The sequence below is a fragment of the Brienomyrus brachyistius genome, chromosome 19 (assembly GCF_023856365.1).
Source record: "Brienomyrus brachyistius isolate T26 chromosome 19, BBRACH_0.4, whole genome shotgun sequence".
NCBI classification, from domain to species: Eukaryota; Metazoa; Chordata; class Actinopteri; order Osteoglossiformes; family Mormyridae; genus Brienomyrus; species Brienomyrus brachyistius.
In genome coordinates, this window is record NC_064551.1 from 4803697 (window position 1) to 4830917 (window position 27221).

At 41.9% G+C, this 27221-nt stretch overlaps 2 protein-coding genes and 1 long non-coding RNA gene across 5 annotated transcripts in view; 2 read left to right on the forward strand and 1 right to left on the reverse strand.

Annotated features, from left to right (window-relative positions):
* Nucleotides 1–3836: 3836 nt before the first annotated feature.
* serinc1 (serine incorporator 1) lies at nt 3837–10342 on the forward strand. Its single transcript, XM_048985212.1, has 10 exons — nt 3837–3973; nt 5239–5400; nt 6183–6376; nt 6679–6758; nt 7242–7379; nt 7616–7785; nt 7961–8051; nt 8147–8288; nt 8408–8635; nt 9223–10342. Exons 1-10 carry the CDS (start codon nt 3935–3937, stop codon nt 9359–9361), a joined length of 1383 nt encoding a protein of 460 aa, XP_048841169.1. The 5' UTR covers nt 3837–3934; the 3' UTR covers nt 9362–10342.
* Nucleotides 10343–10844: 502 nt separating this feature from the next.
* Nucleotides 10845–17304, reverse strand: hsf2 (heat shock transcription factor 2). Of its 2 annotated transcripts, XM_048985210.1 has the most exons (13): nt 17115–17304; nt 16082–16190; nt 15876–16003; nt 15669–15793; nt 15361–15436; nt 14861–14922; nt 14583–14661; nt 13740–13840; nt 13101–13358; nt 12892–12994; nt 12609–12665; nt 12123–12192; nt 10845–11672 (listed from the first exon to the last, which is right to left on the reverse strand). In XM_048985210.1, the coding sequence occupies exons 1-13, from the start codon at nt 17205–17207 to the stop codon at nt 11371–11373; spliced, it is 1563 nt and encodes a 520-aa protein (XP_048841167.1). In that variant the 5' UTR covers nt 17208–17304; the 3' UTR covers nt 10845–11370. The 2 variants fall into 2 exon arrangements, with proteins under 2 accessions (XP_048841167.1, XP_048841168.1); XM_048985211.1 differs by lacking the exon at nt 12609–12665.
* Nucleotides 17305–18720: 1416 nt separating this feature from the next.
* LOC125714499 (uncharacterized) overlaps nt 18721–27221 on the forward strand; it is a 127761-nt gene continuing 119260 nt past the window's right edge. For both annotated transcript variants that reach the window (XR_007383762.1, XR_007383763.1), the window contains exon 1: nt 18721–18864. This is a non-coding gene — a long non-coding RNA (uncharacterized LOC125714499). The remainder of the gene's footprint in view (nt 18865–27221) is intronic.

Sequence of the window (27221 nt, forward strand, 5' to 3'; positions counted from 1 at the left end):
GCCCAGTTGGCTAGAAACAAAAATTGTTAAGTTCCCCCACTGTGTACATATATTACTTGCTGCTCCCAATTTTATTTAATTTGTCGAAGATTCATGCACATTCATATTCCCCTGGCAACTTTTTTATATTTTTGATATGATATTAAGTGTAACCATATATTCACCATAGCAAAGATTAATGTAATTTTGCAAATTAAGGTGGAACATGACTAGAAAAGCTACGAAATAATAGAAATGTAACACAATTAGTTAAATACATGCATTGTCTTAATTAATTCCTAGTCCTATGAAGACTGGTTAATGACCTTATGAGGCTCTGAAGTGCTGTTACATGTGTTTTGTCTTCTGTGACAGAATGGACCTTTTCTATTCTGGAAGAAATGAGATTCCAGGAGTCTCCTACTGGTCCCCTTGACAACAGCTATAAATAGCCATTCCCTAGAAATGACCTTGTAGTTGCAGAGATGTGTCTGAGCTGTTTACATTCCTCTGCTCTCTACAGCTGGACACTTGGGATATGCAACGTATGCAAATGTCTCATATTTAAGATGGGTCAGACGTGATCATCCCCATTAAGATTGACAATGATTGTCAATAAGATTATTCACAGCGGATTATCTTGGTTATGCACAAAAGAAATTGCATTGCAGCAATATGTTTTTGTACATTTTGGTTGCATTATCAATAATTTCTTGATGTCATTATCACGAATGATCCGTCTTCTCAGGTAGCATAGGGCTACACCCAGGCTAGGATGTCAGATCATCACAGGGCACATGTACAATTGGCAATTTAGAGATGCCTGTTAGCCATTCTGCATGATTTTTGGACTGTATGTAAAAAGCAATGCAACATGTCCCCCACACCACCAGGTGGCGTCGCTCCTTGCTGCTGGACCAGCAGCACCAACACCTGCCTACCATCAATTTCTTGTCCTCCTCATTCCGACTCAAATCTTAAAATTTGGACTGTATAGATTAGCATTTTGCCATCTTGCTCATTTGACTATCCCTGCCGGCCCCTGGAGGATGGGCTCCCCCTTTGAGTCTGGTTCCTCCCAAGGTTTCTTCCTTCTAGGGAGTTTTTCCTTTCCACTGTCACCCCTGGATTGCTCACTGGGGGCTTTGTGCAGGAACAATGTAAAGCGCTTTGAGACAATATAACCTTATGTTACTGCGCTATATAAATAAAATTGAATTGAACTGAATTTGGAGAATATACAACCTCCATCGATGGAGCAGAAGTGCAATTTGAACTCCCAGCCCTGAAGGCAGTAGCTACATCCTGAGTCCTCCATGGTTTACATGAACCTGACTCTAATGATTTGTACTACATTCCTGATGCATATTCTACAAGGACAGCAATATTTATTATGAATGTCATTGCTCAACATAACTGGGCGTACTTGCTAACGTAACAGCTTCTTATGGCTTATGTGTTTAATTGATATATGTGATATACCCAGATTCAATTACCTGTTTAAGCTGATACAAGCTACATCAGTAAATCTTATCCATTGTACTTTTGTTTTCGCTGCAGTGCCAGTACAAGTGCACCGCAAGACGTGGAAGCTCTTTAATAAGGATGTATAAGATGTTTATTGGCCTGTTTGACAGAGACATGATGGTGTAAGATCTTAAACAGAAATGATCCGCTTCTCAGTGACTGTATTGAGTCTCTGGCGATGCATTGTGGCCATCGGTGGTTCCAGGATATCAGGAAGTTGAAAGTGCTGTGGCAAGAGACCCTGATGCTGAGTGGTTAAAGAGTGTGTCCCAGTTCACATGCGTCCATCTATCCAGAACAGGCTGGCAGCTCTCCTTCTGGTGATGTTCTTGTTGAGTGACCTTTACATTTTGGGCTGCCGTCCTCTAGGCAGGCTTTGCTGAGGCATCTACTCTGGGAATGATGCAGGAATCCAAACTGCCCGCCGAACGAGGCACTCACTGTGCAGGTGATAGCTATCTGGCCGGGACCCTGGGATCCCTTTTATTAGTTGGAGGCGTGCAACATATGTGTTTGTGTGTGTGAAGAACAAGCTACATTTATACTAACCTTCATCCATCCATTCAACTTCTATACCCGCTTATCCACTTGCAGGGTTGTGGGTGTCTGGAGTCTATCCCAGAAGCTACGGGTGCAAGGCAGAGAATAACCTAGGATGGGGCATCAACCCATCACAGGGTACAAACACCATTCATATGCAGAAAGGCACTGAAATAACCTTTTAACCTTTCCCTTAAAAGGAAACTCATCAACCTCTGAAGTATATAATGTAATAATTTTTCTCTTAACACTCTGCATTGGTAATAGGTTACATATCAAAAAGTAATATATTTATTAATTATGTCATCATGCATGCCTGTTTGTTTATACTTAATACTGCTGCTTATATCCATCTCTATATTTAAAATACTTCATTTGTTTTTCAGTATGTAATACTTTCAGTATGTAATACTGTGTATGACGGAGCATCCTGGCACGGAATAACAGAACACAATAGTGGTATTTTATTGATCCCCAGTGGTAAACAGTCTCACACAGACACATATGAAGGGGGGGGGGGGGGGGGGGGGGGGGGGGGGGGCGGGGGATCAGCCAGCATGAAGTGCCCCTGAAGCAGTAAACTGTTGGATAATAGAAAGTATTGCAGGTGGAACCGAAAGAAGAGACATAAGTTACCACTAACGTTAGGTGACAGGATGGCTCAGGGGGTAGACCGACCTCCAGTTTGTGTTTGTAGTTTGCATGTTATTCCTCTAATGAATGGGTTTTCTCTGGCTGTTTTGGATTCCTCCTTTAGTACAAAAATATTAATTATAAAAATTATTGTCTCTAAATTGCCTATAGAATGTGTGCATGTGCCCAGCAGTGAAATGGCATCCAAACAAAAAGTTAAAGATGAGATGGAAACATTTAGAAAAGGGGACAATCAGATTTGAACCGGGGACCTCTTGATCTACAGTCAAATGCTCTACCACTGAGATATACCCCCAAACAAGGACTAGCTGTCCATGGGCAGCCTCAAATGGGCTATAACCTTCATTGAGCCCTAAGAAATGAAAGATTATTAAATAAATACAAAAAAATGTACACAGAAAGTAAACATTGTATAGTAAATCATAGCAACACAGAGCCTCTCAATAGATTACACTTCCAAATGTATACACCGTGTGACGTGTTTTTTAGTTCAGCAGTGTTTAACCTGATAAAACTGCCTAATCACAACAGGCACGTTAACTACTTTGTGACAGGCATACCTCAGTGGGAGTGTTCCCACGAAGCAGGATTTCTCATTTAGTTGGGTTAACTTAAGCTAGAAGTCATGACTGTCCAGTAGAGATGCTCTTATTGGACAATCATGACTTCTAGCTTAAGGTAACCCAGCTAACCAAGAAATCTTGCTTTGGGGAACGCTCCCTTGAACATGACAACACACTAATAGTACTATATAACTCTATACACCCTGAACAGAAAGCTTGTCTTTTACAGGGCACACATACACACATGTGCGCACACACACACACGATTTTAATGAAATGATATAAAACACTTGGATTTTATTATTTATATTAAATGTGAAATGAACCCAACCATGGATGAAGGGCTTCTTTTCTTTCTGTCAAACACGTTTAATCAATCAACCAACAAAACAGTTAGGCTCGCGTCAGGAATAAACACCTAATTGATGTATGAAGATGACGTGTCCGTCCTGTTGAAGTAGTAAAAATAATATATATCTGTGCTACCCAGTGGCAAATATTCCTCGCAGTCATATTTAAACTGGAACGTCGTGTGTATAAAACAGGAAACCGTCGCGTTGTGGGCGGGGCCACCAGCGCTGCACCGGAAGTGGCGGTGAGACTGTAAACAATAAGCAAACGAGCAGCATCCATCTTTATTTCTGTGGAGAGGTTCGGCACAGCAAGCCGTCATGGGGGCTGTTCTCGGACTCTGCTCTATGGCAAGCTGGGTATGATAAATGAGTTTTGCTTTGGTAAATGGATACACGGTACGGAATGCGTCGCCTGTTTTTATCAAGCGTGGTATATTGCGAAGTCATTGTTTGTGACGACGAAGGGAAAATGAAAATGGAGCCTCACTGCGTACGAGGCGACGTCCGGGACCTTTTCGCAGAGCATATTTGACAGCGTCATTGTCATATTAAAACGTCCTTGTAATTTGTATGGCGATTCAGAGATACAAAAACACGTCCTTGCTTATGATGCAATTGGTGTAATATAAGGCGCTAATGGATGCCGTAGTGTCGCGCGCTTGTTGTCCGCAGCAGGGTGTTTCCCCGACAGTGACGCACTGCTATCTGCTGTGCATCACAATGGACATCTTGGTGGATGAGATAAAAGAAACTGATATAGTGACGACTGATCCATCCATCCTGATATGTTAGAATGGCAGAAAATGGAAAATGGGACATTGTGTTCTGGTTATACCTAATCAGACATACAGGAAAACGAGCTTTTGGTCCCCGTTTCTAGTAAAGGCTTGGGTCTGACTCAGAGGCTTTGATGATTTTTGATGCAGCATAGCACAGCTTCCGTCCTCCTTACTTTAATGGTTATACTAACATTATAACGGTGGTTTAAGTGTATAATTATATGTACCCTGTACTTTCCCTTGCTTGATATGTTCGGGAAGTTTCTCTTGTTGATACAGATGCGCGATCAAGCCTGACGTCAAGTGTCATCCAACTTGGCATTGCGAAATAAGCGTTTAAAAAAAGCGATCTTTTTTTCATGTTGACTTTCACTTTTGTGCCTAATTTAGTTTTATAGCATGCTTACCTGTCAGGCTGCGTATATTCACGTGTTTTGGATATATATATACTGACTCTGTTTAGAGTCAAGGTTTGATCTTCGTCCAGTGTGGGCCTGTATTTACTATTAGTGTCATTTTAACGGGGATCTCATTTCCAGTGTTGGCTAATCAGTTTATGGGCAGGCAGTTGCGTAACATCATTGCATATTTAAGTGAAATATTCTGGGTCCCAAATCCACCGTTGATCTTGAAATAAATAGATGTACAAGGATTAACTAGGTCCAGCATCTGTACAATTCCCCTACCCTCCCTCCTGCTCATAGATAGCATTTCTGTATTTTCAGTCCTTTACTTGAGTTCCCACCTGCTGTTGCTTTATTCTAGTCACATGTTTCTACATTGTGTTGTTGCCAAAGTCTGGGAATTAATGTGGCTATTAACCGTGACCTGTTTGTGCCCCAGATTCCCTGCCTGTGTGGCAGCGCCCCCTGCTTGTTATGCAGGTGTTGCCCCAGCGGAAACAATTCTACGGTGACCCGGCTGATATACGCGGCCTTTATGCTGCTGGGAGTGGGTGTGGCCTGCATCATGCTCATGCCTGGAATGGAGGGGCAGCTGAAGAAGGTCCTACTTTGCCTCATGTCGAGCTATAGTATTATAGCCCTTTAGAGGGCAGTGTTTAATTCATATAAATAATTTTTATTTTCAGAGGGCTAATACACTGCCTGGCCAAAAAAAAAACTACCATTTAAATTTAAATCAGCAAGTACTTAAGACCCAACAATTGGAGCTCAGCAACATTATGCGGCGATGAAGTGAAGTCAGCTGACTACATGAATCAACTATATGGCAGGTTGTCCCATCAATGGATTTTATTTCTTCCCTAATTGCACGGCATATTCCCGGACGATAACGCCAAGATACATCAGGCTCAGATTGTCAGAGAGTGGTTCAGGGAGCATGAGGAATCATTTTTCCATATGAATTGGCCACCACAGAGTCTTGACCATAACCACATTAAAAATGATTAGGTGTGCTGAGGAAGACTTCACAGAGTGGTTCTACTTGCCTATCATCGATACAAGATCTCAGTGAGAAAGAAATGCAAATCTGCATGGGGAAAAAATGTTGACGTTGCATAAGCACGTGGAGATAATGCACTGATGAATGTGCACCACAATCAAAGCTAAAGGCGATCCTATGAAATGGAAGCTCTTTTTTTGGCCAGGTACTGCATACAGAACGTTATTTCAAAAATAAAGTAGATTTTTTTGTAACTGCATTACACTGTAAAAAAAATTAAAACTGCATTTAATTTTGCATGAATTTCATGTATGTACGGGTGCAGACTGAGCTGAGCGTTGATGTGAATGCTGCGGGTGACAAGTGTTTGCACGTGGTTACAGATTCCAGGGTTTTGCGAAGGAGGGATGGGAACATCTTTGCCGGGCGTGCAGGGTCACGTCAACTGTGACGTCCTCGTGGGCTACAAGGCGGTGTACCGTGTCTGCTTCGGCATGGCGATGTTCTTCCTACTCTTCTCGCTTCTTATGATCAAGGTCAAGAGTAGCCAAGACCCCCGAGCTGCAGTGCATAATGGGTAAGCAGGGCGCCCTGCTCGCTGATGATGTCACACCACCTCTAGCTTGATATTGGGAGTCACACGCTTACTTCTGTTGCTCTCCTCTGCTTTGCGTGATGGTTGAACTCTGTAGAATTTGTGTAATTGATTTAAGCTCATTAGTAAACACATGTCATAGCAGATCTCTGGGGCATTCAGAATCACTGCTTTAAAAAGTTTTAGGAATTAAAAAATTAAGAAATCGTTGTTTTCAGTATTACTGCAATCCGTTCAATCAGTGCTGGGCTTGCTGCATGTCGGACGCTTGATCTCTCCTTTAGGTTCTGGTTCTTCAAGTTTGCCGCTGCCACCGCCATTACCGTTGGGGCTTTTTTCATTCCCGAGGGACCCTTCACGACTGGTAATGCACCGTCTGGCCTGGCTACCGGTTACTGGCATGGTATGCTGACTCGTAGGGTTTGTGCAGGTAGCACGGTGCTTTACGATTTGGAATTAAGCTGGAACACCTGATCCCATTTCAGCAGGTGTATCTTACCTACATCCGGATTGTGTTTTCTCTTCCAGTAATATTAAGCAAATTTGGACGGGGATAATTTGCTGATTTTAATTACTATTTTGTGTGTCCCCCCCCAAACACCTTCACGTTGTTAAATTAGTTTTTATATTTTTGTCCACATTCCATTGTTCTCTGGATGGACTTCTTACAGTTCTGCTTACCTTCTGTCTTATGGAGGCTTACATGACAAGGCTTGGCTGTCTGCAGTCTTGATGCCCTGTTCTTTGTGGGGGTGGGGGAAGCCTGGGTTTCCTCGTGCTTTTCGGAGGCAGGGAATTGGGCCACGTGCAGCGGCTAAGCTTTGAAATCTGTCTCTCTTTCCTGCAGTGTGGTTCTATGTGGGCATGTCCGGGGCCTTCTGCTTCATCCTCATTCAGCTGGTGCTGCTGATCGACTTTGCCCACTCCTGGAACGAGTCCTGGGTGGAGAAGATGGAGGAGGGTAACTCCCGCTGTTGGTATGCAGGTATGCAAACGAGCCTTGGGGAAGCAGCACGCTGGTGATGACTACCAGCTCCGTTTTATCGGAGAAATTTTCAGCGTATATGCCCTGTGTTACTGGCCTGGTGTTGTACCTGTAGGCTTGTGTTTGCTCTGTAGATGGAAGGAAGAATAGAAGACAGTATTTTGTTGTACTATATTAACATGATGAAATGAGCCGGCTCTGGAGTGGCACAATGTATGTATTTTTTTTGTATGCAGCTCTTCTGTCAGTGACGACTTTGAACTACATCCTGTCTCTGGTGTCCCTGGTCATGTTCTACATCTACTACACCCACGCCGACGGATGCACTGAGAACAAGGCTTTCATCAGTATCAACATGCTGCTGTGCATTGGGGCCTCCGTCATGTCTGTCCTGCCCAAGATCCAGGTTAGGGCATCGCCCCCTCTCAGCCCATTGCCGAACCTGGTAGCCGGTCTGTCTTGGGAATCTGGCCATGGGCCAGCCACGTCTGTAGGATGACATCATCGCGTTCGATGTGATCAGCTGTTGATGTACTCTTGCGGCTGAATCACCTGGCCGTGTGCTGTTCTGATCTCTGCAGGAGTCACAGCCGAGGTCCGGCCTGCTACAGTCCTCCATCGTTACTCTGTACACCATGTATCTCACCTGGTCCGCAATGACCAATGAGCCGGGTAGGACACGGACATGAATTCCTCTTTCCTTAGACTTACCAGCCTTGTAAATGGAGGTATCATGTTAAAGCGACTGGTATGTCCTTGTTTTACAGAGAGGAAGTGTAATCCGAGCCTGCTGGGAATCATTGGCTATAACAGCACCGGCCCAATCAGCCGTGACCATGTGGTTCAGTGGTGGGATGCCCAGGGCATTGTGGGATTGATCCTGTTCCTCCTCTGTGTCCTGTACTCCAGGTAAGCCATCAGTCGCCTACTGTGTATTTTGATATTCACATTTGATCTCTATACCTGTAAATGTGAATCTAGGCGGCTGACAAACGTCCCATATTTTGTTGTCGTCTTGTACTTGGCAGCGTCCGAAACTCCTCCAACACCCAGGTTAATAAGCTGACCCTGACCAGCGACGAGTCTGCCCTCATTGAGGATGGCCCCGGTCACCCAGACAACTTCGAGGAAGGAGATGGTTTGAATCGCGCCGTGGATAACGAGAAGGACGGGGTCACCTACAGCTATTCCTTCTTCCACTTCATGCTCTTTTTGGCCTCCCTGTACATCATGATGACGCTGACCAACTGGTACAGGTAGGTGGCGTCCTGTCTTGCCCAAATGCATCTTGATCACATTTGGTCCCTGTTAACAAGTTCCTGGGTCGTCTCTACCAGGATACAAAAACAATTCCATCTGCTCAATTTTTGCTCCGCTACATCTCTTTTTATGCACTTCCACGTAACTTCCATGCTGACATCAGTGCTTGTGATAGCAACCAGTAAGCTAATCAGTGGCTGTAGGCACCTTCCCAGTATTTTGTGTTTGAACAAAAAAGTACCTAGTCTGGAATAGGGACTAAAAAAGTGTTCTGGAACTGCCTCTGAGGATCTACAGTCGAGCCGAGGTCCTCCAGTGTGAACACAAAAAAGGTTCTGGTTCCTGAAAAATGTTCAATGTGATATGCTGCTTGTAATTACTTAAATAGCAGGAAAATTAAAGCTAACCTTTCAGTTGGGTTTTATGGATCATAGCTGCCTTCAACAATATAAATTTAGTGAAACTGCCAGCTTTTAAAAGTATAGAAGGGATATCATGGTATACTCCTGTGCCGAGTATAATGCACATTCCAGGTAATCTCAAACCTCAGTAATTCATTTTGCATCTCTCATTGCTGTCACAGTCCTGACTCCAACTATGAGACCATGACAAGCAAGTGGCCGTCCGTCTGGGTCAAGATCTCGTCCAGCTGGATCTGCATCGCCCTGTATGTCTGGACCCTGGTGGCTCCACTGGTCCTGACCAACCGTGACTTCGACTGAATGCCGGCGGAGGAGGCCCCACGCCCCAGCGGTGCACATGCGGCGTGACGGGCCGTCGTCACTGTACATACCATGAGTATATTGCCCAGGTTTCTTTCTCCCATGCATGAGCGTCACTTTTTTGTGTTGAACTGTCAGCAGGAGAGCTTGTCGGAAATGCAAGAAAGTTAAAACATGGCAGCTGCTGAAGCTGTCTGTAAGCATTGCTTTTAAATGTGTCCGAACTGGGATTTAGGAAGAATGTTTAAATTAAAGTTTTTGTTACTGATTACCGGGGGGGGGGGGGGGGGTGCTTTTATTAAAACAGAATGGGGGGGGGGAGCTTGAATGACTGTAGATTGTAAACAGCTTCATAGCATCATTTTGCCGTCTTTAAAATTTTAAATCCAATGATTATGGCTGTTGAGCGTAACTTAGTTTCTTTGAGTTAAAAAGTAGAGGGACGCTTGTGAGATTTTTTTCCTTTCTTTGACTATTAGCTGAGGAGCTTCACACGTTAGCACATAAGGAACTGTGACGTGAAACGTGACCATTTGCATGCTTTGTGTCGCCATCGGTTACGATTTCCCTGCATCCTTTTGCTGTTTCTGATTTTGTGATTTTTTTTTTGGTCGTCCTGTCAGAGCTTAACCAGAAAACTTTGGCTTGCTGTTCATCGTGAAGGTATGATGTAGTATGATTTGACTAATTTTGTTTAATCCTGTTTCTGGTCTTCAAAAGTTTTGCATTTGTTGTAAAACGTCAGTTTTAATTTCGTATTTATGTAGTAGGAAGTGACGGTAATTGCACTTTTTGTATCAGTGTTTGCTTTCAGATGGTGCACAGTGGTTGTATATGCTCACCTAATTTTTTTTTGGCACTGGAACTTGCCTCTGCACTATAATCTTTCTTCCCTTCACTAGCTCCAGGATGTTACTCTTGTACAGTTACACTGAAGTAAAGTAACCTGAAATAAAAACCTGCCCCAGGGTGTCCTGTGAATCGTCTTTAGACTCTCCTTGAGCTTGCGTGGGGCTCCATTTTCAGGGTCCTTCACGAGTGTGCAAGTGTATGATAAAACATGACATGGATCGTAATGATTATGTTCTTCTCCAACATGGGAACTGCATCAACAAATGAAGTTTTTTTTTTGCGAAGTTGGTCCTTCCGTTCCTGCACATAGGCGTACACATGCTTATGTACACTGACAATATGCTAAACAATCCCTTTAGCTGTGGCATTGATGTTCCAAAACCGAAGCGGTCTATAAAAGGTAAGAGGAGGCTGGGGGAGAGACGGCTGAAGAAAGGTCCCGAGACGAGTGATGAGTCGATGTTCTTCAATGCAAAAACTAGGGCATGCAAATTAAGACAACTATTCATCAGCATGCAAGGTCATTGATGAATACTATCCTGCGCTAAAATTCAATGTGTTGAATTGACCGATCGAAAGAATTGGTAGCACCAGAGCTACCCGAGCCGTGTCACGGGACAGTCACAGGGTGAAGAGTTTTGCTGTGCGCGTTTATTGTTATTGCCAACTCTGAAATAATGACAAGAAGCTCACAGGCAACTCACATGAAAACGTCTCAGCAGAATTTGTGAATTAAAAATGCAACTATGCGAGTAAGAGTCCCATACACTGAAGTGGGTATCCAGTACAGACACGTCTCGCTGTACTTCTAAAATCACAATTGCTGCTCAAGCCGTAACTGATACATGACTTTCAAAATGTTCCTCTTCAACTTTGAAAAGAAGTGTGTGCAATAATAGTAATTAAAAAAAGAGAGAACCAATAACCATCAAACTATGAACTTTTTGGATAAGAAGCCTACAGGCATCTACATCCCAGGCTGAAGCAGAGCATCTTCTAGAGAAGGTGTGTCCCCCCCCCCCCCATTTTTTTAATACTTTTTCAGTGAACTCCAGGACAGAACTGTACCAAAAGATACTGGCAAATAAATAGATCATCATTTTGATGAATATATACAAAAGGTCCATTCCTTATGGCACTCCCCCCCACCCCCCTTTTTAGACCTCCAGCTGTGGGGCTTCCACACCCACCCCAGGCCCATCGGGGCTCAGTTCGCACAGGTAAAACAGGGAGGCTTCGCTGGCCTCCGCCTCTGTCAGCGGCTCCAGGCGGATCAGTGTGCTCCGTGGAGGTTCCTGCATCTCCAGGCTTGGTTCGAGGAGATCGTCGTCCCCGGTGGCCTGCTCCAGCAGCGCCTCCCCCAGCTCGCATGCAGGAGATTCAGGCTCCGGGGTTAGGGAGGTGCAGCCATCCAGGAAGGCCAGCAGGGGGCAGGTGGTGTACTGAACCAGCTGCTTATCTGCCATACGGAGAGAACCGTGGGATGCTTCAAGTTGCATTTCTATGGATGAGTATCCCTTTAAAATGTATATTAAAAACACATCCTGCACTTCTCCAGAATGCATGTCTAGCACAAGCTAGGGAGCTTAAAACACGGGCAATATTTGTTTGATTACTTTTATGACTATTTTACATACTGCCTGCTAACTGTTCGGTTTCTCTCTGTGATCCTACAGCTAATTATATAATGAGCTTAAGCGCATGCCAACATAATGAACTATAAGAACATGATAAACCACCTAAAAAAAGGTATTTACACTGAAAAAATAGAGCAGTAGGAAGAGACATTTGAAACCAATTTAACCCAGAAGCAAAGCCAAGTAGACCCAGGCTCTACCGAGGGTATATGTAAATTTTGGTGTTCATTACACCTTGAAGTGGCTGTAACAAAAGAGATCATTTTACTGACCTGTATTATCAGCTTCCAGTTTCCCTCCTTTAGCTGACAATTCCGCGTTCTCTTTTGAACTCTCCGTCTCCTGAAAATGAATTTGACACAGCATCCGGTTTCTTCCTCCGCTTTCAAAAGTACAGAGTAGCAATGCCAGTTCTTTTGCTGCCGTGTGACAGGTCTTTAAACACTACGATGGTGTCAGCAGAAGTGACCAGGGGGCAGGCAGGGGGCAGCGGCGAGCAGAGAGCCTATTCACATGGACTTGTAACACTGCCAGTTCAAATCCCCCTAAAGTACCCCTCACTGTGGTACTTAACCTGAACTCATGTAGCTGATTCAATGGGAAAAGAGTAAGCCACACTGGATGAAGGTTTCAGTTAAGCAAATCGAGCATGGGCGAATCCTAGTATTATTAAAAACAGGTCAACACTGAGAGAGCAGGAACTGGGACCCATGTCAAAGTGAAATACAGTACACACAAGGACAGGATACCAGACTCACTTCAGCAGCGTGGGCGCCGATATCAACTGAGTTCATCATAGAATCAGGACTGAAAAACTAAAAGGAGGGGGCAGGGCGTGAGGTCACAAAGCAAACGTTAATGTGTTCCCAATAAAAAAAAATTTTTTTAAAAATGTGTGTGTAGAATATCAATTACTTAGAAGGAAACAAGGTGAAACTTTGCTGATACTGTCAATGCAAAATAAGCAGTTATTCTCCTACTCAAAAATGGTAAGAAATACAGGTGGCAAAGTAGCACATCTGGAATGTGGCACAAACATACCTCCACGATGTCTGTGTCAATGCTGAACTGCTTGCCATACAACATAGCCTGGAAATCCTCCAAGCTGCAATCAATGCTGTCCAGGTAGTCCATGAGCTCAACCCTGGAGAAGGGGATAGAAGCAGGCGGAATCGCAAACATGACGTGATGCAACACGTCGGCTCTTCCTCCGCCGTGCTGCTTGGTGTCGACAGGAATGCGATACTCACTTTCCCAGGAGGTTTAAGTTCTGCGAGATGGCTCCACTCTCATTGAGGATGGAGTCCATCATTTTGAGGGGGTCTTCGATGCTCAGTACTGACGGCATGTTGACCTGCAGCGCGCCGCTGCTCTCGGGAAATTCGGCGGCGCTCCTGGCCGTGCATTCGCACATGGTCTCCGGGGAGTTTCCTGCTTCTTTGTCCGCTGAGCTCTCCACCAGCATGGCGGCTTCGCCATCTCCTTGCACCTCCACTAGTTCCACGTCCCTGACGATAGATAGGTTGGTCAGAAAAAGCTTTTGCAACGTAACAAATTTCTGACGTAATTTCACAAAATCCCAAGGACAGTGTCTCTAAGGTTAGACTACAAGGTGATTGCAGCTATATGTAATGTTAAAGAAAAAAGCTGACCTGCAGCACTAGACAACTACAGATATATTTTCAAATACATTACACAGTTTTGGCACCTACATCTCTCAATATAGAAACAACGCAGCACAGAGAAACTTATCAGATGGTGCATTATCATATCAGAAAGACACAAAAACAATTACACCAGTTCCCATAACATGATAAAATTTTTTTGTCATACATATTGTATTAAAAAAAAAAAAAAAAAAAAAAAAAAAAAAAAAAAAACAGGCCCACCTTGAAATTTCCTCTGTGACCTCAGAATCCTCAACGGTTAAATCGCAGATGATGACATCATCAGTAATGTCAGAATGATTCTTTAACCCATTGACATGGGTCTTTGGAAGAGAACAGAACAACCACGATGCATATTCAGTAAATCAGCTATACATAATGCTGCATATTTTTGGAACCAAACGCTAATTATCAGAAATTAGTGCAATCAATACCAAAATTTTAAACTCCGATACATTTTACACCGTATTGAGTATCAAAAATGTAACTCAAGATAATTATTCAAAATTACAATTTTGTTTGCAGCAAAAACTTTACCTTTTTTATACACATCACTATATGTAAAAAGAAGACCTTTGCATTGCATTGTCTCTCAAAGCATAATATTAAGTACAGTACTAGCCATTGTAATTGCACTCATATTCACAAGTAGTAAATAAACACTTAAAAATTAGACGTTACTTTAATATTACAGTGCATAATAGAACAGATATACATTAAATGCCTTTATCTTATATCTCAAAGCACAAACACTTCTAACAACTGCACGACTAAAAGTTTGTATCAGAACAATCAACACTAATCAACAGGACCTCAGAAGACCGTATGGAGCGGAACACAGCCAACAGCTAAAATAACTGCAGACCATTGTCTTAATGGAGGTATGGGTAACCCTTTTTATGAATGCCATGGTTATAAGAATCCATGAAAACATTCATAACAGGCATTGGTAGCGTATGAGCCTCAGTGATCACAGCGAGCCAAGAATCCATATTTTCCGTATTTCTGACAACCCTGTTGGAAACAAGGGCCAGAACTGACTGGCTGCTATTTGGCAATACATACCTTGCTGTGGTCGACAGGTTCATCGAAGATTGGATGGATGAATTTGGATTTCTTCCCGTTGCTGTTCAACAGCAATGGTCTGGAGTGGGAGAGGTAGGGGAAGATGTTAATATCACCACCACTGCCCGAGGCCACTGCCCGAGGGCATACGCTGCTAACTAGATCTCTCCAGGCATCTCAGTCCTGGACCAGTGGTTCCAATTACCTCCAGGATAGTGGGTTAATATGCTTAATTTGAATTCTTTGCACTAAACAGACAACAAAAACTACATGCTTACCTTTTTCGCTTCAAACTCAGGACATGGTTGCTCTGAACCAGTGTGACAATAAACTGTATCAGCTGAAGAAATAAAAGCATATGGAGATCTTCCATTAAATATGTATAATAAACTTCATATATACTATCAAACATATGTAAAAAATGTATGTATATAACATGTTATTTTTCCCCATTTATAGCCTCAAATTATGAGTACTCTTATCTTGGTATCAAAACAGAAGTATTTATTTCAAAATTAAAGAGACCGCTGTAGGTGAATTTAGTTATCATTGTTGATGCACCACAGCGTCAACATTTAACCCATGTGAGACATAGCAGGGGGCAGCTAATTCAGCGCCCGGGGAGCAGTGCTTGGGGGCGGTACCTTGCTCAGCGTACCTCAGTGGTATCTTGCTGGTCGGGGATTCGAACCTGCAATCTTTCAATTACAAATGCGCTTCCCTAACCATTAAGCCACCACTGCCCACTAGGCTAATAGGAACAGGGATGTGAGCGAACCTTCTTTATAACTTGCTGCTGCTGGTTGTGTTTTTGACGCAGATCGGCTATCTCCCGCCACAGGGCTTCATTCTCCCTGGCAAAAAAAGAGCCACACATCCATACGTCACTGACATTCTAATACAACTTGCAGTGTGTCTTTAATTGTACATGCAATTTGTATGCTGGTGTCTCAAAACATTGCAAGGTCTCAATATAATCATTTCTGTCGCCAACATTAGCCAAGTCTACATTCCAAAAGTATTATGAAACACATATGCAGTCAAGAGACGTTAGCGTCTCTAAAGTACAAACAGTAAGTGTAGCACCTTTTCAGCGTTGCAAGTCGGGAGTCCATATTCTCCTGCTGACCATGAATATTCTGGACGCTGGACAAGATCTTTGACAGATCATCTTGTCTGATTTTACTCTCCTCAGGCCTGGAGGAAGAAACCTAACACACAAAAGAGTCTCAGCAAAATCACACAAATTCAACAGTGCAGCTTATCCAGTAAGAGGAAGACATTTCTGCCTACCTTTCTCTTGATATGTTCCAGTAAGTCATCTTGGCCATGCTTGAAGAAAGGATGCTGAAATTCGACAGGGCCGTCCCGCTCCTGCTTCACTATGCCCGTATCAATGTGCATCACTTTGCGGAATCCATCTGCAAAAACAATTCTGAGTCAGCTCAGGTATTCCATAGGGGGGCATCTTACAAGGGACGAATACAAAGCTTACTTACACATGTTTAGCTGCCTTACAAAGCTGGCCATGTTGTTGTGTTTGAAGAACTTCGGGAGTATTTCCTTTGCAAATCTCTGTTCATCCAACACAAGAAAACTGCTGCCCTCCTTCACAATGGAAAGAGAGCAAAACGTAAGGTACATTAAACACGACAAGCAACGTACAGTACTGTATTATATGTAGAAGATGGAAAGAAGCATGCAAAGGAATTGAGCATTTCTTTAAAATAAAAAATCCCATAAAACTGGAATGTGTTGTCGTTTATTAGATTCACCCTTCACAGCTGAATATTACACAATAATGCGAATTTATCCTTGAAAACTTAGTTACAGTACAGTATAATAGTTATAACTTTTACCGCTTATCCTTGGCATATGACGTGCTAACATTAGCCAGTGTATGCAAAGTAATTATGCAGGCGTATTTTCATAAATCATTTTTATAAATCACTAAATTAATTATGACTTGGGTTGTAACATTGAAAAGTACCGTTGACTATCAATCTGAAACTCATTTTCCTCAACATATTTTCCTTCCATTATAATGGCAAATTGCTGGCCATTAAGCTAAAAAGTTGGCTTAGTTACCTTTAACAACTGTTAAAAAATATATGTCAACTGGCCGGCCACTTCTAATACCAATACGATTTTTATAAAACATAAATATTGTGGTAGTATAACATGCGTAAGTTAAGGCATTTTACTTCACATCAACAAACGCGGAGAGCTCCGTGAATACGAACAAGCATTAAAGGTTTACGCAATCGATGCTTTAACAGGAAAATAAGAAAACTACATACCAAAACCCCCAATCGAGTTATTTAAACCCCAATGGATTTTACGGCATTTAACTATAACTTAAAAGCAAGCGCTAACTAGATAATTAAGCCATCGTTAATCAAATAGTAACGGATCTTTCTTTGTTTGTTAGCAATCGGGCTAACTTCCCAGCTAGCCGCATTAGCATGCTTGTTTCACTTCTGCCTTCTAGCCTAGCATAGCTTAGCCTAGCTTCTATTAGGTTATTTTTACCTGGCTCCAGCAGATAAATTCATTGGTATCAGGATCCTCAACGAGAGTCCAGAGCTTCGTCAAAAACGCTGGCACGTTGCTATTTTGCTTCATTTTGTCAACGTGAGTATGTAAAACGTACTTGAACAAATGCGTTTCAAACGCCCTCCGAGCAGAACAAGTAGCAAAAATAACGACGGATGGAGGAAACTTCCGGTCTAGCAGCGCGCGCGATTATTGGCCCGTAGCTATCTTACGTAAACTTCTCACGTGTGACAACATGCATGTATTTTGAGGCATAACTTCTGAGGTTTCGATAGTACTCTGGCTGTCCCTGCAAAAAAAATATGTTTTTTCCTAAAGGCATTTCTTTCATTCTTCATCATTTATGCAGTTGTGTATAGTGATATCCGCAATCACGGCGAGTTGCAGCATGCCAAAATGGTTTTCCAAAATAACATGTTAGTATACAGGAATGTTATGTTGGCTGTACATAAATATTCAGAGTGGATATTTAATCTATTAAAATTGCATTCATTGTATTAGCATGTTACCACTATATCCGTAGAATGAAGTTTGTAAGTAATAAGAGAAACGACTTCTTTCAAACACGTAGTGCAAAAGCTCTGGTTTTTCTTCCGTTTAAAGTTATTAATTACTCTTGACATTTTTGCCTGATCATTTATTCTCTGTAGTGTAGGTCGTCCTGTACCACAGGGGCTGGTGATCAAAAGTTACAAAAAAATAAACTCAGACCCTTTAAAGCTCGCACAAGTTCACAAGAAGATCTAGCAAAACGTACGGACAGGTTTTATTAAACTTAAATCTATAAAATTAACTCCTGTCAATTATATCCTGTCAATGTGTACCATTGGATTGCATCTGTAAAATACATTAATCATCACTGGGTAACCCCAGCTCTGCTTGGGATTTTTAAATAGAAGGTATATATATGTAAGTCATTCTGCAATAGTGCTGTCAGCTCGTTCCTTGTTCGAGATCATCGTCGAAACAAGATGCTGGGTCCTGACCACTTTCTTATCTAACACTGGCTTTATTTTCAGATAAAACATGTCAGGTATTGGATTTGACGGTTGACTCAGTGAGTTTAAACGTGATTACAGTTTGTAATATTATTTCTGGGAACTGAACAAAAACCCCCAACATGGCACTGGGAATACAGTGCAGTGTTTGGATGCATCTTTTTGCTATCCTGCTTGAATGTTCCAACAAACTCCAGTCACAGTTGATCACATCATTACTTGTAATGTGCCTCCTTAAACAGGCCTGTGAAAGCTATATATTTCGAGTTTATTTTTCTTGTTCTCTTGCAGTGTTTTACAAAATGTATTTGTTTTGTTTGATTTCTTCCGAAGTGCTTTTGGCGGAATTTTGTAGTTTATGTGACATTAATGTAACCCAGGTTACAAATATTATGAATAGTAAAATAAATAAATAGTTAATAAATAATTAACTATGAGATAAGACATAAGATAAAGATTTGTGAAATAGTCTAATTTACATGTTAAAACATTCACATGTAAAAAATGTTACGATTTTGGTGTAACCTTGTACCACGTGCCCCTCCTCGCGCTTGCGCAGTAATGTAGTGCATAGGGTAGAGAAAAACTAACGGCAGCAGACTAAAGAAGCATCAGAGACGCGAAGTTAGAATAATTTTCTAGTTTTCAGAGTGAATTTCGGATCTTTTCCAGTCAAAACAGTGTTGCAGATTGTTGAAACGATAGCGACCTTAACCAGAGAAGTCTTGGTGAGTTTTGGTGTGTTTTTATAGAGTTTGAGAGAAGTTTTTTGTACGAGTAAACGGTTTAACTGAAGTTCGTTTTAGAACGGAAAATGTTGACGATATAATTCAAAGTAAATGGATTATTTTTCAGCTTTACTTGACAACTGAACGTACAAATGCTGTTTTTTATTTATTTTATGTGTTTTATGTTAATTTTAATGTGTGCTGAGGCTAACGTGTAGTGGAAAGATACCGTAGCAATTTTGAGTTAACCGTGAAACAGAAACTGTTTATTTTTCTTTTTCAACTATTCAGATTTAAGCACATATATTTTAACAAATATATTTATGGCCTGTTGTGCAGGCCAGGTTTTTATTCCACGAGACGACACACCTCATACGTGCGCCCATATACCAAACAACAACTTGTAAACCTATCGAAGGGGTTAATTGGGGCTAAATACACCGGACAGGTGGTCATAGCAGGTCGAGATTGAGTTTGCCTGTTAGACACAGGACCTCAGGTGACAACGATCCCCGAATAATTCTGTCGAGAGTACCTGTCCCATTTACCGATCCTCCCCTTGAATAATCTGCTTGAGGTAGAAGGAGCTAATGGTCAGAGTGTGCTTTACCTTGGTTATGTCGAAACCACAATCAAGTTTCCCAGGTGCTTACTTGGTGTGGACATCGAGGTCATTGGCATTAATTGTGCCTGATATGCGCTCCAGCTTGTCATCTCTTTTAGTAGGTACCAACACATTAGATGTTCTTTACGAACAGTATGCTGACACTGCCCCACAGAATAACTACTCTTCAATAGTCACTGAAGTCAGCGTCCTTGCCTGGTGGTTTACTAGTCACTAATTGGGCTAATAAGTCTTCCATCAAAACTGCCACGTCACATACCAGTTATCCTCAAAAATGATTCCAATCATGCCAACACTATCCCACCAAAGACAGTAATAGCGGAAATACATCCTGTCCAGGGTGTTCAGCCTATCAACCTTCAGAGCTCAGACCCCCCTACCAAGCCTAACAGCAGAACAAAGCTCAGCTTTGAGTTTGGAACGTCACCAATACCAAGCAAGTGGAAGAAGAGAGTGACCTACAAATTGAATTCCATGCAGGAGGTGTTCGCACTGCATGATCTTGACTTTGGTCTCACCAAGGGCATCAAGCACCACATAAACCTTAGTGACAAGATACCATTCAAACACAGAGCAAGGCCAATACACCCACAAGACATAGAGGCTGTGTGCAACCACCTCCAGCAGCTCCTTGAAGCAGAAGTCATTCATGAGTCTGAATCACCCTTCTTCTCACTAATCGTGGTGGTCAAGAAAAAAAACGGAGATGTTATACTCTGTGTAGATTATAGAAAGGTGAACATTCAAACAATAAAGGATTCATACGCTTTACCAAACTTGGAAGAGTCTTTCTCAGCACTGTCCGGATCCAAATGGTTTTCAGTGCTAGATCTTAAATCTGGTTTCTACCAGATAGAAATGGAGGAATCAGACAAGCGCAAAACTGCATTTGTCTGCCCACTAGGGTTCTTTGAGTTTAGCAGGATGCCCCAAGATATTACAAACGCCTCCAGTACATTCCAAAGACTTATGGAACGTTGTCTCAGAGAACTGAATCTAAAACAAGCTCTGGTTTTTCTTGACGATTTGATTATCTTCTCTTCAACATTAGAGGAGCATGAGGAAAGACTGCTGAGGGTGCTCAGCTGGCTGAAAGAGTATGGCTTGAAGTTGTCACTGGAGAAATGCAAGTTTTTTCAGAGCTCTAAAGTATCTAGACCACATTGTACCTGAAGAAGGTATTGAAACAGATCCCGAGAAAATCACAGCTTTAAAAACCTGGCCAAAACCAAAAAACCTGAAAGAATTGAGAACATTCCTGGGGTTCTGCGGTTATTACCGCAGATTTATTAAAGACTATGCCAAGGTGGTAGAACCCCTCAATAAGCTCACTGCTGGATATTCACCTCTGTGAAAACACACCAATACCAAAGTGAGCACAGAGAAATATCACCATCCAAAGGACTCGTTTGGTGATAGGTGGACCGCTTCATGCCAGGTGGCATTTGACACCATCATTCAAAAGTTAGCAACTGCTCCTGTCCTTGGGTTTGCTGACCCTAAGCTGTCCTACACTTTGCATACAGATGCTAGCACCTCAGATCTTGGTGCTGCTCTCTACCAGGAGCAACAAGGACAGAGGCGAGTGATTGCTTATGCAAGCCGTGGACTTTCAAGGTGTGAAGCAAGGTATCCTGCTCACAAATTGGAATATCTTGCTCTCAAATGGGCAGTGACTGAGAAATTCCAGGATTACCTTTATGGAAGCTAATTTCTTGTTATCACTGATAGCAATCCATTAACATACATCCTTACCTCTGCCAAGCTTGATGCCACAAGCTACAGATGGTTAGCAGTTCTGTCAACATTCGATTTCCAGCTGCAGTACAGAGCAGGGAGGCAAAATCAGGACGCAGATGGACTGTCCAGATGTCCACATGACATGACATGATGTGTCATGAAGGAAAGAGCTGGAAAGAATATTGCAATTCACACAGAGACATTAATCAGAATTTCACTCTCCAAATTTAATAAATGAGCGTACAGTCAAAGCCATTTGTGAAAAACATTTAGTTTGTCAACTGTCAGATAGTGAGCTAGGGGAGACCATGCTCAAAACCCCCTTGATCCTCTCATTTGCTTATCACCCAAGGGCTGTCCCAGAAAGCTTTCAAAAGGAGAATTAGCTTGGTGGGTTACCTGTTGTTCCTCACTTCACAACATCCGAAATCAGAAGAGAGCAACAAGCTGACACTTTTAATCGAGAAGTACTCAATCAAGTGGAGTCAGGAGAGAGACCCTCACAAACCCTCAGAAAAGAGCTCCCAGAACTCTGTCTTTTACTGAGGGAGCGGAATAGACTTGTAGTGTAAAGTGGTGTCCTATATTAAAACCGGCAAGAAGGTGCTGAAACACGTTACCAGCTTGTGCTGGCTGAGTAGCAAAGATCTCTAGTTCTGAACAGTCTTCATGATGAGATGGGCCACATGGGTGTGGAGCAAACCCATACCTTGTTCGGAACAGATTTTATTGGCCCAGGATGTCTGCTGAGGTGGAAAACAAAGTCAAAACGTGTAACCGCTGTGTACGACGCAAGGTTTTGACAGAGAAAGCTGCACCCCTTGTGAACATCATAGCTACACGGCCCCTTGAACTCGTATGCATGGATTTCCTCACCTTAGAAAACAGACTCAAGCAACACCAAAAATATCTTAGTCATTACTGATCACTTTACAAAGTATGCAGTGGTAATACCCACCTCAAATCAAAGGGCACGAACTGTTGCCAAATGCCTATGGGAGCATTTCATTGTGCACTATGGTTTTCCAGAGAGGCTTCATAGTGATCAAGGTCCAGACTTTGAGTCTCACACCATAAAACAGCTGTGTGAACTGGCTGGCATTCAGAAAATACGAACTACCCCCTATCATCCAAGAGGGAACCCCGTTGAACATTTCAACAGGACCCTACTGAATATGCTGGGAACAATAGAGAACCAGAAGAAGAGTCATTGGCGAGACTATGTCAAGCCCTTAATACATGCTTATAACTGTACTAAGAATGAAGTCACGGGTTTCACCCCTTATGAACTGATGTTTGGGCCACAACCAAGATTACCAGTCGATCTAGCCTTCGGCCTACCGGTTAATCACCAGCAAGGCTCGCACACACAATATGTTCAAAACCTGAAATCCCACCTCAAAATAAGTTACAAAGTAGCAACAGAAATGGCAAAGAAAACAACAGATCGCAACAAGTTCAGATTCGACAGGCATGTTGTTGACTCCAAACTGATGGAAGGTGACAGAGTGTTAGTCAGAAACATCCACCTCAGAGGGAAACACAAGTTAGCAGACAGGTGGGAATCTGATGTGTATGGTGGTGAAGCAGTAGTTTGACTAGTTCGTGTTTCTTGTTTGACTCTCAGAAAAAATAATCTTATTCCTAAACTGCTAAAATATAAAGCAACAACACACAGCAGCGTATTCATGGAGGCAGCAGTGTTTGTTCCGAGTTGTGGTAGCTCGAACGGGGGATTGTCCGACGTGATGTCACTCAACTCGGAATTTTTGAGTTCCGAGAGATAATCGAATGCACCATTAGTGTAGGCAGTAGAGACTTAAGTGAAGATGAGATCAGTGACCATCTAAGAAAGTCTAGTCGACACAGAGAGCCTGCAAAGAGATTGACTTATCCTGAGCTAGGAAACCCATTAGTCACAGTGGTCCAGTCACTGTTTCAAAGTTTAAGCGCAGTGATCACAGATTCCTTGAATGCCCCTAAACCACAAGGTATTATAACATTATAATGCATTAGCACCATGCACAGGGACGTGCATAGGGAAAGGAGGGGAGGATGTAACCCAGGTTACAAATATTATAAATAGTAAAATAAATAAATAGTTCATAATTAATTAGCTATGAGATAAGACATAAAACAAAGATTTGTGAAATAGTTTAATTCACATGTTAAAGCATTTACATGCAAAAAATGTTATGATTTTGGTGTAACCTTCTACAGTGTGCCCCTCCCCCCTCCTCACGCATGTTGTAAGTATACAGACCAGTCTTAGGAAAAAAAGAAACATCTAGTTGAGAAAACTAATTAAAACTAGGACAGTAATTACCAAAACTTATACTGGATCTAAAAAAGGAAGGGAAAGAGGGGAAGTTGAGTCAAATTGATTTTGCTACTGTTGTGTGTATGTATAATTGTTTATTGTATGTGTAATTTCAGTAAAATTGCCAGCTATAAACCCAAGGTTTTATCTCTGGTCTACTTATCCATTGTTTAAGCTATTCAAACCACTTCTTCCGAACCTAGAACTGTCCCAGTAGCTTATGTTCTCTGTTTCTCAGTGACACAAGCAATACATTAAGATGCTACATACAGTCAACAGGGGCCTGTGTCAAAGTGGAAACACTGCAAACTGTGTTAAATTCTGGGCCCCCAGGACCGGAATTGGAGAACCCTGGCATACTAGCATCTAACGGGTCCACACTGACACGGAAAAGATTATGGCACTAGCGGTGAAAAACCACTAGATGTCAGTGCTGTATCACTTCAGTGTGCCCCCTGCCCCTCCATAAACACACCTTTCTGGCGGTGGAGGGGTCATTTAAAATAAATTCATCCTTATTTTGCAATGTATTCATTCATTCATTCATTCGATGAATGAAAATATAATGTATCAAAATGTGTTAGATGTGTTGGCCTTTTCAAAGAATTTAACTTGTCTGTGTATGTGTTTCTGTTTTTCTCTGTTTGTTTAATTTTATTTAAAAACGTTTTTCCCAAACCCTGACCAAGATAAGCATTTAGAAAAAAGATGGATAGATGGAAGGTTTTTATTCAAGGTGTAGTATCGTAAAAGTACAGCAAACGTAAGAAAGTTCGTGAGTGAAATACTTTGGCTTTTTTTCAGGTCATAGCCAGTTGAGAGTCCAAAATATCTCTGGGGCTTTGTGTTCATTAATACCACTTACATTGATCTTCCATAACCACTTGTGTATTACGGGGCCACAATGACTCCAGAGCCTATTCCAGGAAGCAGAGGGCAGGGGAGGACCTGGGTCGGGATGCCAGTTCATCACAGGGAACACACAGTCACACGCTTACCACACTTTAGCGTCACAGAACCACTTAAATGCACGTACACTGGGAGGAATGCAGGGCAGACCTGAAAGTGTGGGGGTGGATATCTGATGCACACACTTGGGGGTGTGAGATTACAGTGCGTGATACTCACATAAATGATGGAATACATTTACGTATTTGGCAGGTACTTTCATCCAAAGCGACATACAGGTGGGGGAGCATGGTCAGTCAAATACCCTGGGGCAATTGGGATTAAAGGCCGTGTCTTGCCTGCCAGCTACGGGATTTGAACCAACAACCTTCTGAGCACAGGCACAGGGTGCGAACCCTATATAAGAATTGAAAAGCACGGAATGCTTTTTTTTTTTTTAGAAAGCTTGAGTTAAATTTGAAAAAATGAAAATGAAAGTTTTTTTCTCAAGACCTTTCGGTGAAATGGATTGCTGAGCTACACCAGTCAAATCTGATGATGTTTAATATTAATTAAAGATATGGATTTTCAGGGTGTCTTATGAGCTGCTCTACCTGTCAGCAGTGGACACATCAAACCTGTGCCTTGCATTAAGGTCTGCCAGTCAAGATCAGGAAAATAAACCGTTCAAAGAGACAAAGCAACAGGCAAGCTGTTCTTCAACAGCCTGAGACTAAACATAAACAGTCAGAGTAAACAGTGGAAAATGAGGGTAATTAAGGGCATATGTCTGACTTCAATTCAATGACCACTTGGGGGAAAAGTTGTATAAATAGGAATATGTATTTTTAAATATTTGGGCCTCCATGTTTGTATTTCATTGAAAAATAACTGCATGACACACACACACATATATATATATTTTCATCCCAAAAAAACTGTACTCCAAATGAGAAATAGTTGTAAGATAACTAAATCAAACTGGCAGGCAAGTTTTTAAAATGTGTTGGCAGTTTCAGAACCAGGCGTTTAGCACAGAAATTCTGCAGTATCAGTGACCAGAACTTGCAAACGGTAGTGCTGATAGCTGTGACGTCAGAATATCTATGCTTTACCTAGCATTGTGGTACATAATAAACATGCTGGATTCAGGCCATCAATTTGGCCTTACAGTGGTGCTGTTAACATGAGATCAGCATGGCACAAGATAGGGCAGAATAAAAGAATTTCCCCATGTGGATGAATGAAGTGTCACTACTATTTAATAGACTTAATATATCTAATCACTCTGTCTAGAGTGTTTGCATACTAATTTGCATACTCAGCATTCTAATTTGAAATAATTCTTTGAAATAAGGCATTGTTTTACACGTCAATTTAGAATATTTACCCAACATTTTTTGAGTTAAAAATGGCCATGCAATGCAGACTTCAATATTTATTACTGTGGGGAGAAACGGAGCAATAAAAAAGGGTCAGAGGTTACATAAAAATGTTCTTTCCTGAAGGTGGGGTTGTTATTGTCCCCAGCTAACTTGCCGTTCCTCTGCTACGCCCCAGTGCACTCTGGGAAAGGATGCTTTCCAACTGGGCAGGGAGAGTACCTGCTACTGGATAAACATAAAGCAGCGTTTCCTGTCGCCGTCCGTCTGATCCATTCGCCACTGTGGGGAGCTGGATTGACTGAAGACCTGTGGCGTTTTCCTTGCAGCTTATTATATCGATTGTTAAAGAGAATCTGCAATTTTTCTATTTTAACACAAAGTGCTACGCACTGCAATATATGTTATTTGTTATAGATGTTGCAATATATTATAATAATGAACATTATTATAATATATTGTAAAATGTTTTATTACTGTTAAATGTTTGTCGCTGCCCGATCTGTAGAGCCGACCCAGTCTGTTCCATTCCTTCTGGATTCGGTTCATGTATAGTGTACCATGTGCGCACCTGAGTGCCAGTCGCATCATTGACGTCATGTCTGTGTTCCATGTTCGGGAACGGTTACTGATCACACTTGAGTCCAACTAAACCATGTGTGTGCGCCCTGTAAGAGTCAGTCTTGCCGCTTGTACTTTGTTTTTTCAGCTACTTCCCACATTTTTTAACTATAAGTGACAATAGGGCCTGTAGACTCATCTGATGACTTTATCACTATGACACTTTAGGACGGTTGCGGATCCATGTTTGAGGGTTTTCAGGGCCTCTCAGCTCCGATCGCTTCAGGGTCCAACAATGGTCTCTGATCCTCACTTGCACTTAGCTTTGGATCAAAGCGCCTGCTAAGTAAAAGTAATGATCTTGAGGTACTTAACCAATCTGAGCACCATGGCCAGAGATTTACAGGCACTGACAAGTATACTTACTTGACGGGGCACAAATAACATATACAATTACGTATGTATTAATTAATCACAAATTAAGTCTTAGTGACATACTGATCTCATGTTAGTTAATCGTTAATGAATCGTGATGCATCTTTTATCTCAAGCAGTTACTATATTTGTTACTATATCTGTTAATTCTGTAACATGTTAATTCCTTCATGAACTACTGAAGGAACAAGTCGTGAATATTGAAATGAAATACTAATCTCATATTTGTTCTCCATTAATGAATCGTGACTTATCTATATCAGTGAGCTATATTTGTTCATGATTTGTACTTCAGTAATAACTGAGTTAGTACTAAGTATTTCTGACCCATCAAGTGAAGCGTTACCATGAATCTCATGCCTAACACTTCACACAGCATCCAATGTCGCCAAAAAAAAACATCATC